The sequence below is a fragment of the Cladophialophora carrionii genome (assembly GCF_000365165.1).
Source record: "Cladophialophora carrionii CBS 160.54 unplaced genomic scaffold supercont1.1, whole genome shotgun sequence".
NCBI classification, from domain to species: domain Eukaryota; kingdom Fungi; phylum Ascomycota; class Eurotiomycetes; order Chaetothyriales; family Herpotrichiellaceae; genus Cladophialophora; species Cladophialophora carrionii.
Window position 1 is genome coordinate 5,337,663 of NW_008481816.1, and position 11,121 is coordinate 5,348,783.

Below are 11,121 nucleotides of genomic sequence, written 5' to 3' on the forward strand. Positions count from 1 at the left end.
CGCCGCTCCTATGCTGCATGCCACCAAACCAGCTCATTATCCATCGCAGTCCGTACACACGACGTTATGAAGCTGCGAGCAACCTCTGCTGCCAATATGCTCGTGTTAAATCCCGCACCTTCGGCCAGCATTGCAGCCTGGCCGGTCCTAGAGCATGTTCTGCTCACATCCATACCTCCATTCCAGATCGCCCTACAACCTTTACCACCGAGGCCAACATCGACATAAAGAGTCTAGAAAATACCCTTCGTGCTCATCGCGAGGCAAATCGAGAACCAGTGGTGCGGAAGATCTATAAAAAGGGTGAGTCGGTCTGGATAAAAGATCGAGACGGAGGACTACCTGCCCTAAAGGTCAAAGTTCCACGGAAGGACATTGGACTTTTCAAGAGGGTTGATCTTCCTCCCATTACCGCTTTGCGAGGCACCAATCGCGATTTGGACGCATTATGGCGCATAAAGGACACTGAGAAGAATCCGCCCTTGCATTATCGCCTTCCGTGGCTCCGGCACCTGGATAGCACAGACTCGCTCGCTCCCTCAGCAGCCATCGATCGACTCACTGATGAAATTCGCGCATTTGAGAAATATAGCTCTCCGTCGGAAGAAGAGCAACGCGCGGCCAGCGATGCTCTGAACGACATCATCGACTGCATCAAGGACATTGACGCTGGGTTAATTGTCGATGTCATTGGCTCTCGTGCCACAAACCTGGCTGATCCCTTGTCTGACCTTGATATCAATGTCGCCAGTCCAGAGCAATGTGCCATTCTGGATGATCCGGCGCAGGAAGCTCCGTTCAGGGTTCTTAAAAAAATCTACAAGGCTCTGCGAAAGCCGTCCAAAGAAAGCAACCAGTCTGTTTCTCGTCGTATCGAAACCCATTACTACCTTAAACAAGCTCGAGTACCCATCTTGCTTTGCCGCCACAAGCCGACAGGGCTTCCCATCCAGATCCAGTCAACGCCACGGACATACGACAGCCGGGAATACGTCAAAGCGTCGTTGAGGGAATACCCAAGTTTAAAAGGCTTGTTCAAAGTATTGAAACAACTTCTGCAAATGCGCGGACTTACTATAGGCAGCGGTGGAGGGATTACTTCTTATCCGCTGCTGCAAATGATCGTCGCGACGCTCAAGTTCTCCGAGGCCAGATTTCACCCGGCAGATTTGGGCGGCCAGTTCCTCTTCTTCCTAGACTTCTACTCGGACATTGATTTTTCCACCCATGGTATCTCAACTGAACCCCTGGAGCTGTTCTCTAAAAGCGTTGGACGGGGCTCAGGTTGCGACGAGGAGGCAGACGACGCAAGCGATGGGCCAGAAACGCCGCTCCAAAGTCATGTCACGTTCAAGGGTAGAACTCGAAGACGGTCCCCAACGAGCATGAGCCATCTGATGACTCTCCAGGACCCAGCTAACCCGATCAACGATCTTGGAAAGTCTTGCTTTCATATCAAAGATGTGCAGGAAACTTTCATTGCCCTTAGGGCTACTCTCAAGCGGGCAATGGCTGAATGGGACGCGCCTTCTAAGACACCCGCACGTTCGGGGGGGCAAAGTGTAGCGCGTTCACTGTTGGAGCCCTGCGTTGGTGGTGACTACAGGATATACGAGCATGAGAGGGACGATCTTCGCCGGCTGGGTCGCCGCTCACTGCAGAAGTTGGAGGAGGCCGCTGCCTCATAGGCTTGATTGATATACCCGTCTACCTGAGAGGCTGAGGGCACCTGCTGGACATGCTCGTCAGACTCACACCTCCAATGCTGTTTAGAAGAACGCGCCTTCATGCTGCTCAAGACCACGCCCACCAGCGAGCCATTCCACCCGATTTTTGGCATATTGTTCCACTCGCGGCTTCAACGCCGTCTCGTGCAAGCTGAAGTCATCCACGGTACCGATTCGAAGGACACTCTTCCCAGGATATCCCGAACTGACGCGGTTCATGAGCGTTCCACAAGTCTTACAGAAGTAATTCGTCATTGTGTTTCCTGTGGCGATCGTCTTCGATTGGGCAAAAGCCGTCAAGTTCTCCCTGCCGCGGATGTAGGTGATGTACCGGTCGTCGACGACGAAATTGGAGGCAAACATGGATGCTGTGATCTTGCGGCAGTCATAGCAGTTGCAGACGAAGGTCTCGACTAATCCGGGTTTCGTAGTCGGGACTTCGAGCTGCACGGCTCCGCAGAAGCAGGTCGCTGTGGCGCGGCCGTTTCTCGAGTAGCCGTCCGAGCCGCTCCCGGACAGAGGGATAAATGGCTTTGAATTGTCGGGAGGAGCCATTACTGCTGGGTTCGAATGGTTGCGCAGGGCGACCTTGTACTTGAATGCTATTGATTATGTCGCTCGAGGTTGGTTTGTGGTGGTTACTGAGGCTGCTGTCGATGATGGCGGGCTTTCTCTTATCTGCTCGGCTCGTTGCCTCCCTATATACATCCAACTCCAGCGTGCTTCAGGGTCCATATGCCCTCCCTCATGGGGCAGACGACGGCACTGGTCAATTTGTCATGGCAGCGCGCAGATTGCACAAGCGACGATTGAGTTCACGGACTCCCCAGACGTGCATTTATTTCCCTCCTGGTCCGATAATTGCCAAATGAGGACGTGATTACACACTGGCGAACGTGTTGCACCCATGTTGTGATATGGGCGATCTGCCATCATCGCCTGAAACGTTGGTGAACAAACCATCAGGCCTGCTCTTTACCTCGTATCGAAGAGCCTAGAGCCCCGGCGGCAGGTTCAACAGCCGCCAATTGTATGAAAGAGGGCTTTATTTTCTAACCATATATGGATCGACCGCGGCCGATTCATGCTAACCTGCTTCCTCGTCCACCCATCGAATATCGTATCTGAGCCGATCGAGCTGACAAACCCATTGATTGAAATCGTTACCTAGGTAGGCTCCTGCGGCCTTGCTGCTACTTTCGGCACCATGTTGCGTCTTTCGGCCACCATGTTGCGTCTTTCATGGGAAACATGCCATGGGGACTTTAGCAGGACTAGCGCATCTTCGCTGGTCCGTCTCGATCATCATGCTGTGGAACGGCTTGGGCTGAAGAACACTCGGAATGCTTTTTTCTTTGTCAGAATAGCCTCGCCCGTAAGATCCCCGCGACCAGATTGGCCTTCGGATTCGCCTTGAAACAACGCTTGGAAGACGTCGAGCTTGCCAAATGCAAGCTTCTACTATTGATTTTGCTGCACCGCTGAGGTGTCTTTGCTACTACGCTGGATGGGCTGGTAAGATCGTCTGAACCATATCTACCATCTTCCCCACGACATTCCTCGGAACTGGAAAGCCATGACATTGGTGACTGAAGGTATGAGTTCTTCTCTCTGTGAAAGACACGATATTGGGTCTGGCCGGCAAGTATCTCGGAGCTGTTGCGTTGGGATCGGAGGTCCATGATCTTGAATATCATCTCATCGGATGGAGACCGGGACGAACAGGTCAGATGAGACCGCGAGGGAGTCCCAATGGACGAACGTGAGCAATAAGTAAAATAGTCAGCCTGTTGTTATGGCATGATTATCCTGGGACAGAATAACACAGCGGGCGCAGGACTGAGGTGTCCTCCATCATGCAATCTGAGCGCGAGAAGAAGAGAGGGAAAGAGAGGCCGAAAAAAACAAGCAATGTCAAGGCGAGTAAATGTCGAGTCAAAAGCGGCGGCACCGACCGCCAAATTCGGCGCGAACTTTCCCTGCAACATGCCACGCCTGCGTTGAACTGTAAATTATGCCCGTCATCCGCATCGCGACTTTCCCGTCTCAACTCTTGTCGGATGTCTACGTCTTCCTTAATCAATTCTATCCGATGAGCAGCCCTCGCATTTCGACTCCTCGTCAATATGGCGGACCTCACTTTGGCGCCACGGCCACAGGGCGTTCTGACATGCGCATGCCTCGATTCTTCAAACGGTTAGCAAACCATACAGTTTCACCCGTCGATGAGTCGGTCGCTGACATTTGGTGCGGACAGACTGTTCAAGTTCCCTCAAATGGATTTTGAAATGGCCGTCTGGGAGATGACACATCTATTGATCGCGCCCAAGAAGGTGTTCAAGTCGATATACTATCATAAACGTGAGTTGAAGGACCGGACAAATTGCATATAGTTATGCTGCATACTCACGATCGTATCGCAGAGACGAGAAATACGTGGCATCGACCAGATCCATCATTTACCTACCTGCTATCCTTCTTCCTGCTACTCACTTCGTTTGCCTGGTCCCTCGCTTACACACCATCCTTCGGTTCGGTCGTCAAACTGGCCTCGATGTTCGTGGTCATCCACTTTCTCGCTGGCTCACTCCTCGTCTCAGCGATCGCATATTACCTCGTCGGCAGACTGCTGGGTCCCGGCATCGCAGGCCTCCCAGGCCGCAGACGGCAACAAGGCCTCTTCGGACCCCCCGGGGGAACGCGTGGCGCTGAAGTTCTTGAATTCGGATACTGTTTCGATGTTTCTATCCGGGCGTTCTTTCCTCCCTACGTCCTCCTGTACATCATCCAGTACATCCTCATGCCCGTTCTCAACCATCAGAATCACGCATCTACGTTCTTTGCGAATCTGCTGTATCTAGGAGCGGGATTATACTGGAGTCTAATCACGTTTTTAGGGTATAACGCTTTGCATTTCCTGCATCATACTCAGCTGTTGTTGAGTCCTATGTTGGCCTGGATCGTGATTTGGTTGGTGTGTACGATTTTGAATATCAATCTTACGACAGTGGGGACGAGGTGGCTGTTCCTGGGCGTCAAGGGATGAGCAACCGTCGGCATACGCATCCACGGACAGCGGCACCCAGAAAACCATGGCCTGGAGCAGGTTCGGCGGCGCGAAGAGTCAGAGACCAGTTGGCGCTTCGAATGATCGCTTACAGCAGAGATCTTACGCGAGCCTCAATCTTCACAGGTTCGATCCTTGGACTGAGCATCACAGTGACTGATGACAATATCTCTACCTAGCCGAGTACGCCCAATGATGGATCCCTATCTGCTACGAGGATACTGACACTTCCCAAGATCTCAGTCCATTGATGTCAAACAAGTCTCTTTCTCTCACGATTCGATTGGATCTTATTCGTGGCCGAAGCAATTAGGTCGACAATGCGATGAGCCATGACAGCGCGTCGGCTGATCGGATACGGACTTGAATGGAAAGACGGCCGAAGAGTGCTTAGCCCATCCCCGGCTATGGGACCCGATTTGAGCGTCCTCAGGCGGGCGTGGCGTTCAGTAGCGGGGATGGCCCAGCTTGTCGGACCTGCATTAGCCTGTGGTCATCCTGCGGTCCACTGCAACGTCCAGGGGTAAAAGGCCAAGATCCTGTTCTCATGAAGCGGTTGAATAATCTCGATAAAAGAGCGTCAGCCCTGAATGACGATGTGAAAGACGCGTGAAGGCGAGCGATATCAGTCGTACCCAGTATTTTCGTGGCGTCGCATCTGATCGTAGCGATGCAACGAGTATGATGAGTTCATGACAGCTGTGGCTAGTAAATCATGTCTCAGGTGGCACTCAGGCCTAATCGAAGCAGTGCCTGGATCTCAATGAATCATGGAATCTTTATCAAGATTGCTGCAACTCGGTGCGTTGTGCTCTATTGCAAGCACAGACATAATGGCCTTGGTGCTATATTCCGTACTATGGACTCCGTAGTATGGTGCTTATCGTCTCCTGGTGAAGATTCGGGGGGGTACCTCACCCAGGCAGCTAGTGGTCCAGGGGTGCAGCAAGGAGTCCTGATCCCTGCCTAAGACGTGCAGATGGAGGTGCCCCTTAGTGCCCCTAGTGCCCCTATCCACGCCCGACCCACCGTCTTTCACGCTGGCACGCTGGTTGATGTGTTGTCCGTTAGAGCGTTGAACATCCGCCCAAAACCAACAGCTGCACGGGGCGAAGATCCTCAAATCCACTTCGGTCTCATTTACTCTGTCTTTGCCCACTGTTTATTTCCCAGCACAGATTGGGATGCGCTGCGACGCTCTCCAACCGACGGCAAGTCGTGCGACAACTCCAGTCGAGTCGAGGGGTTAGCTGTCTCAGACACCAACGCGCATCGCTTCGCTCTCGGGATCGACACCGCGGTCTGACGCGAGGATCTGGGATTCGAATAAACAATGGACGCCCCGCCGAGCATTCCATCTCCCAAAAAACCAAAGAGCCCTCGCCGTCAGTCGTCGAAGCAGCTCACGGCGAACGAGCGCCAGAACCCACAGCCAGCCTCCCTCCCAACATCTCCTGTATTTCCGGCTCGACCGCTGCGCCAACTACACGGGGCACAAGAGAGCAAACAAATGACAGGTCCAGGCACGTTTCTTGCCGAATCACCCAAGATGGAGGATCACGAGGATGTCGAGGATCCCCATGACCTATCACTGTCGAGGAACCACATCCTTCGGGCTTCGATGGTCGACAACCTGGTGCTCTCCCTGGATCATTTCTCTGGCGGTGCATTCGACGACGCGCCTTTTACCCCGCGCAGCAATAGCTATGACACCAGCACAAGAGTCCGGGGCCGGGGAAGAGGCCATACATTTTCTTCCTCGACCTCGTCGGAAAACGACGTCCAACACCTGAGGGCTGCGCCGCAGCTCCCTCAGACCATGCCGCGAATACCCCTACGAAGCAGCGTGCGATACCAGAAAGATCTGCAGAGGCTGCCTAGCATATTTGGTGAAGATGAAGAGTCTACAAGGGCGAAGGTCTACGATTCACAGAGGGCCATGCAGCCGCGGCACCCGAGGAGGAGGAAGAATGTGTCTGGTGGCGGCAAAAGCGATCATAGCAGTAACTCGTCAAGCATCGATCTTGGCCACTTGGCTAGCATGACAGGTCGACTGGGAGGCCCTGGGAACCGACGGTCAAGGAGCTTCGACTTTGGCTCCAGACAACGAGAGGTACGCACCAGCAAACCCGGCGTCAATGGCGATGGTCAAGCACCCACCCCGGTGATCTACCCTGGACCTGAGGCTCAGAAGGGTGAACCTCCCAGTCCCTTGGTCCGCAAGAACAGCACCAAATCATCCAAGAGTGCGTACGTGAAGAAAGGCCGGATGCCGCCAACGGGGCCCAATGCGACGAGAACGGACTCTGTGCCTCAGCTGCCTTCCATGAAAAGCGTACCCAGCTTCCATGCCACAGACCACAAGCCTAGCATGGCCTCACTGAGCGAGCCCATTGCAGCACCTAGACCCGGGTTTTTTCGTCGTGTCTTTGGATCGAAGAACCCGACGGTCGAGCCCCAGTCAGTACACAATGTTCTGACAAAATCGTACCATGGGCGCGCCACTCCAGTGCAAGAAGACAGCTCCCATCATCCCACCACACCGCCAGGCAAGATGCACCGGCCCGTTCGTCGGACATCCACCGATGCCTCGGCGAACAAAGAGAACCAGCCAGTCCTTGCTAAAAAGTCTTCTGCCTTCTTCCGTAGGAGGAAGAAGTCGATCTCTCACGCTGTGCCGCCACCTCTCCCTTTGACCTTGAATGCAGAGGTGCCGGCGGAAACCCAGCCTGTCGACGGTACGAGCCCGGTTAGCAGCCTGAGAGCGTTTATGGGACCGTATCTGGCTGATCCTCCGACGTCCGCAACAGGCCATGGTCGACCTCATGGCCATGTCCGCACCAACTCTATGCAGGGCTTCTATACACCCACTCTATCGCCGCCCGCGTTCGGCTTGCCGAGTCAAGCTGGGACACGCCCCAAGGCAGGTCACAGTCGAAACGAGTCTCACAGCAGCAACAGGAGCAACAAGACCTTGAGATCCAACACCAAACCGACTTCCACTCTCCTCATACCGCACCAAGACTCCTTTTTTGCGGACAGCAGCAGTGCTGAGGAGCCAATGAAACGACCGTTCGATACCCCATCTGACCATGAGCGACGTGAACTGCGCCTCAGACATAGTGTGAACGATCTCAAGCTTGAGCAAACAGCCTCCGCAACCTCACTGCCGAGCCCATTGTCCAATCCGAGATCTGCGACCACGAGACAAGGATCATGGATATCTGACACGGTTTCGCCGACTTCATCCTTTATTGCACCGGCATCTGCCCCAGCGGATACGGATCCAGGCCCTAAACCCTTCTCCGCTCGGCGGCAGAACACCCTGGAGATCCCCCGAAAGCCCGTGAAAGGCTCGCCATTTGTTTCAACATCTGATGTTGGGGAGGAATACAGATCGGCACCCAGCACGCCACTGATCGTCGAAACCCCTGATGGGGAACTCGCCAGGTCTCCGCCGTCTTTCAATTCGATGGCGCCGACTGATTCTTTGAGCGAGGTCCCAGACTACAAAAGAAAAGCTCAAAATATATACGAACATACAGATGATGAAGTGGACCCATCTGCCGCAGGAGCTTGGCTCGGAGACGCCGGTGTCGACAGAGGCTATGTGCGAAAAGCGTTCATGGAGCTTTTCGATTGGAAAAATCAGGATATTCTCGACTCGCTCCGAGGACTGTGTGACAATATCACTCTCAAGGGCGAGAGCCAAGTCATTGACCGTGTCTTGACTGCTTTTGCCCAGCGATGGTGTGAATGCAACCCATCGCACAATTTCAAGTCCAGTGGTAAGGCTTGCAATCCGCTTGGCTAGGGGAAATTGCTAACAAGAAGACAGATGTGGTGCATTCTATCGTGTATGCGCTCTTATTGCTCAACACGGATCTCCACTTGGCGGACATTGTACAGAAGATGACGAAGGCTCAGTTCGTGCGCAACGCCATGAACACAATCAAGCGTGGAGTCCAGGAACTGGAAACCGATCAGGGCTCGCGGGGCCCGAAACGTGCGAACTCATCATCCCATGACGATACAGCCAGTGCGTCTTCCGACTTGCAGCGTCCACCCGATCAATCAAGCCGTCCGGAACCGCCACCGCCTGAGTCTCACGAATCTGCCACGGGTCTTGCAGCCAACAGAGTCTGGGAAATGCAGATAGAGTCGGTCCTGAAGTCTTTCTACAACTCCATTTCCCAAGAGCCTTTGCCCCTTTCTGGCGCTCAAATTGAGCCTAACGCCCATCTCAACCTGTCCAACAACTTCTTGACGATTGGGACCAACATGCTGCGCCGTACCCCGAGCGTGCTCAGCAAAGCCCATTCCGACACCAATCGTGGCCGATTTGCAGGCGAAAGCAAGTCCCTCGGCGCTCGGTTCGTATCGAAGACAAGATCCCGACCACGATTACCTTCGGCTCCTGGCTTTAACTCTAGTAGAACCAGCATCGACGAGTCCTCGGCTTGGAGTCCGTCATTGTCGAGCACATGGAGCAAAGTCTCGCTCGGAAAGACGCTCACGTCCATGTCGGTGGATTCCTTCGGCACCGAAGCTACCCATGCCGACTACCAGTCCTCGATCGGCTTTGCCAGCGCACTGAGCCAAGCCATCATTCGGGAAGACCAGTTGGATCTGCCTATCGAAGACGGACCGAAAGCAGGTTCGCTGCTCGAGGACGAGTCGCTGGAGCTCTGCGGCGCGCCGTGGGCCAAAGAAGGTATCTTGAAGCACAAGTGTCACCTCGAGGGTGTCGATAAGAGGTCGAAGGATAGGAACTGGAACGACTGTTTTGCGGTCATCGAGAAAGGATACATGAGACTTTTCTCGTTCTCTATGACGGCCAAGTCTCTGCGCAATAAGGCCCGAGCTCCGAAGCCGGCGGTGGTTGGTGGAGGCAACTGGCAGGACAATGCCGAAGAGCTGTGGAAGTTCACTCTTCGACATACCATTGCCAGCTCACTGCCACCGCCCGGCTACTCCAAGGCCCGGCCGTATGTCTGGGCGCTCAGCCTGCCGACAGGAGCTGTCCACCTGTTCTCCGTCGGCACTCCCGATATCGTCAAGGAGTTCGTGTCAACGGCCAACTTTTGGAGTGCTAGACTGTCCAAGGAGCCGATGATGGGTGGCATTAGCAATATGGAGTACGGCTGGAGCGACAACGTCGTTAACCGGGCCCTGGCCTCGCCCGAAATCAACGGCGGACGTGCTGGAGTGGTGAGTCCTCGGCCGAGTACGCAGATGTCAATGCGCAGCTCCATGGACCACGTCGGTGGTGTACGGCCGAAGCTACCCGGGGATAAGGTCCACATTAGCGACTGGTCGCCGCCGCAACAGTCCATGTTTGCTTCTCAGTTGATGGAGGTGGACCAGCTTCGCGCGCTTCAGGCGTATGTGACGAACGTGGAAGAGGAGTTGCAGAAGCACAATGACCTGCGAAGTCTGATGCTTCTCGCCTACACGGCCAAGCACCCCAACGCGAACAAAGCCATGAACAACTGGGAGAAGAAAAGCAGTTACTTGCTGCGTGAGATTGTCAAGTTCCGCACGTACATTGACACGCTCCAAAACGCCCACGCCATGAAGGAGAAGATCTATTGTATGCGGAAAGAGGAGGAAGAGGCGCAAAGGGCCGAGGCGGACTCGAGGATGAGGACCGAGGCGGCCAATGCTCTGCTGGGGGTGTTCTGACATTGGCATTGCAGTATCGCGTCCCCTGCACCTCGTTCATGTGTACCACTAGTAGACGACTTATGATTCACGATTGAGGCAACGAGCGAGCGAGGAGATATGGGTATAGTTACCTGGGTGTATGTATAACATAAGGAATCCATGTCATGTCGGAACTACCGAGTACGAACGAATGACCTGTCGACGTCTGCTTGTCTACTGTGTATACTCCGTACGCGGTATCCAGTAGACTGCCGGCTGGAGCAGTGTGTGACAATGGTCGACGGCCGAGTCCCGCCAGCGTGCTCGCTTAAGCTCCTGAAACCACCAACGCCGGTGTCTGACGGGCAGGACGCCTTTCAAATGACTCATATGACCGAGTCATGCACGGGGAAATATCAGCAGCGTCGTGCCGTCATACGAAATGATTCCTGCGAAACCCGGCTAGCCTCCCAACCCCCGTTGACGGGTGCGTGACGCCCCTGCCCGATGTTATGGCCTGCTCCGGATCGGGCCTGGCGTCAAGCCTCTCGCGGAAGGGGCAACAGACTGAACAAAAGTGGTGAAAGTGAAGCACTGTGACGATCCTGTGACTGAGACGGGGGACTCGTAGTAGCCAGACACTCGCTCAACTATCACGACACCACTCTGCACACAGACTCT

The 11,121-nt window shown here is 54.3% G+C and overlaps 4 protein-coding genes across 4 annotated transcripts; 3 read left to right on the forward strand and 1 right to left on the reverse strand.

Moving 5' to 3' along the window:
• Window positions 1-17: 17 nt before the first annotated feature.
• On the forward strand, window positions 18-1,688 carry G647_01925 (uncharacterized protein; the record flags this gene model as incomplete). The annotated part of the gene is made up of 1 exon (XM_008725324.1): window positions 18-1,688. The coding sequence occupies one exon, from the start codon at window positions 18-20 to the stop codon at window positions 1,686-1,688; it is 1,671 nt and encodes a 556-aa protein (XP_008723546.1).
• An 81-nt stretch (window positions 1,689-1,769) lies between these two features.
• On the reverse strand, window positions 1,770-2,282 carry G647_01926 (uncharacterized protein; the record flags this gene model as incomplete). Its single annotated transcript, XM_008725325.1, has 1 exon — window positions 1,770-2,282. The coding sequence occupies one exon, from the start codon at window positions 2,280-2,282 to the stop codon at window positions 1,770-1,772; it is 513 nt and encodes a 170-aa protein (XP_008723547.1).
• Window positions 2,283-3,819: 1,537 nt separating this feature from the next.
• Window positions 3,820-4,773, forward strand: G647_01927 (uncharacterized protein; the record flags this gene model as incomplete). The annotated part of the gene is made up of 3 exons (XM_008725326.1): window positions 3,820-3,923; window positions 3,985-4,088; window positions 4,151-4,773. 3 exons carry the CDS (start codon window positions 3,820-3,822, stop codon window positions 4,771-4,773), a joined length of 831 nt encoding a protein of 276 aa, XP_008723548.1.
• A 1,570-nt stretch (window positions 4,774-6,343) lies between these two features.
• G647_01928 (uncharacterized protein) lies at window positions 6,344-10,479 on the forward strand (the record flags this gene model as incomplete). The annotated part of the gene is made up of 2 exons (XM_008725327.1): window positions 6,344-8,582; window positions 8,633-10,479. 2 exons carry the CDS (start codon window positions 6,344-6,346, stop codon window positions 10,477-10,479), a joined length of 4,086 nt encoding a protein of 1,361 aa, XP_008723549.1.
• Between the last annotated feature and the right edge of the window lie 642 nt (window positions 10,480-11,121).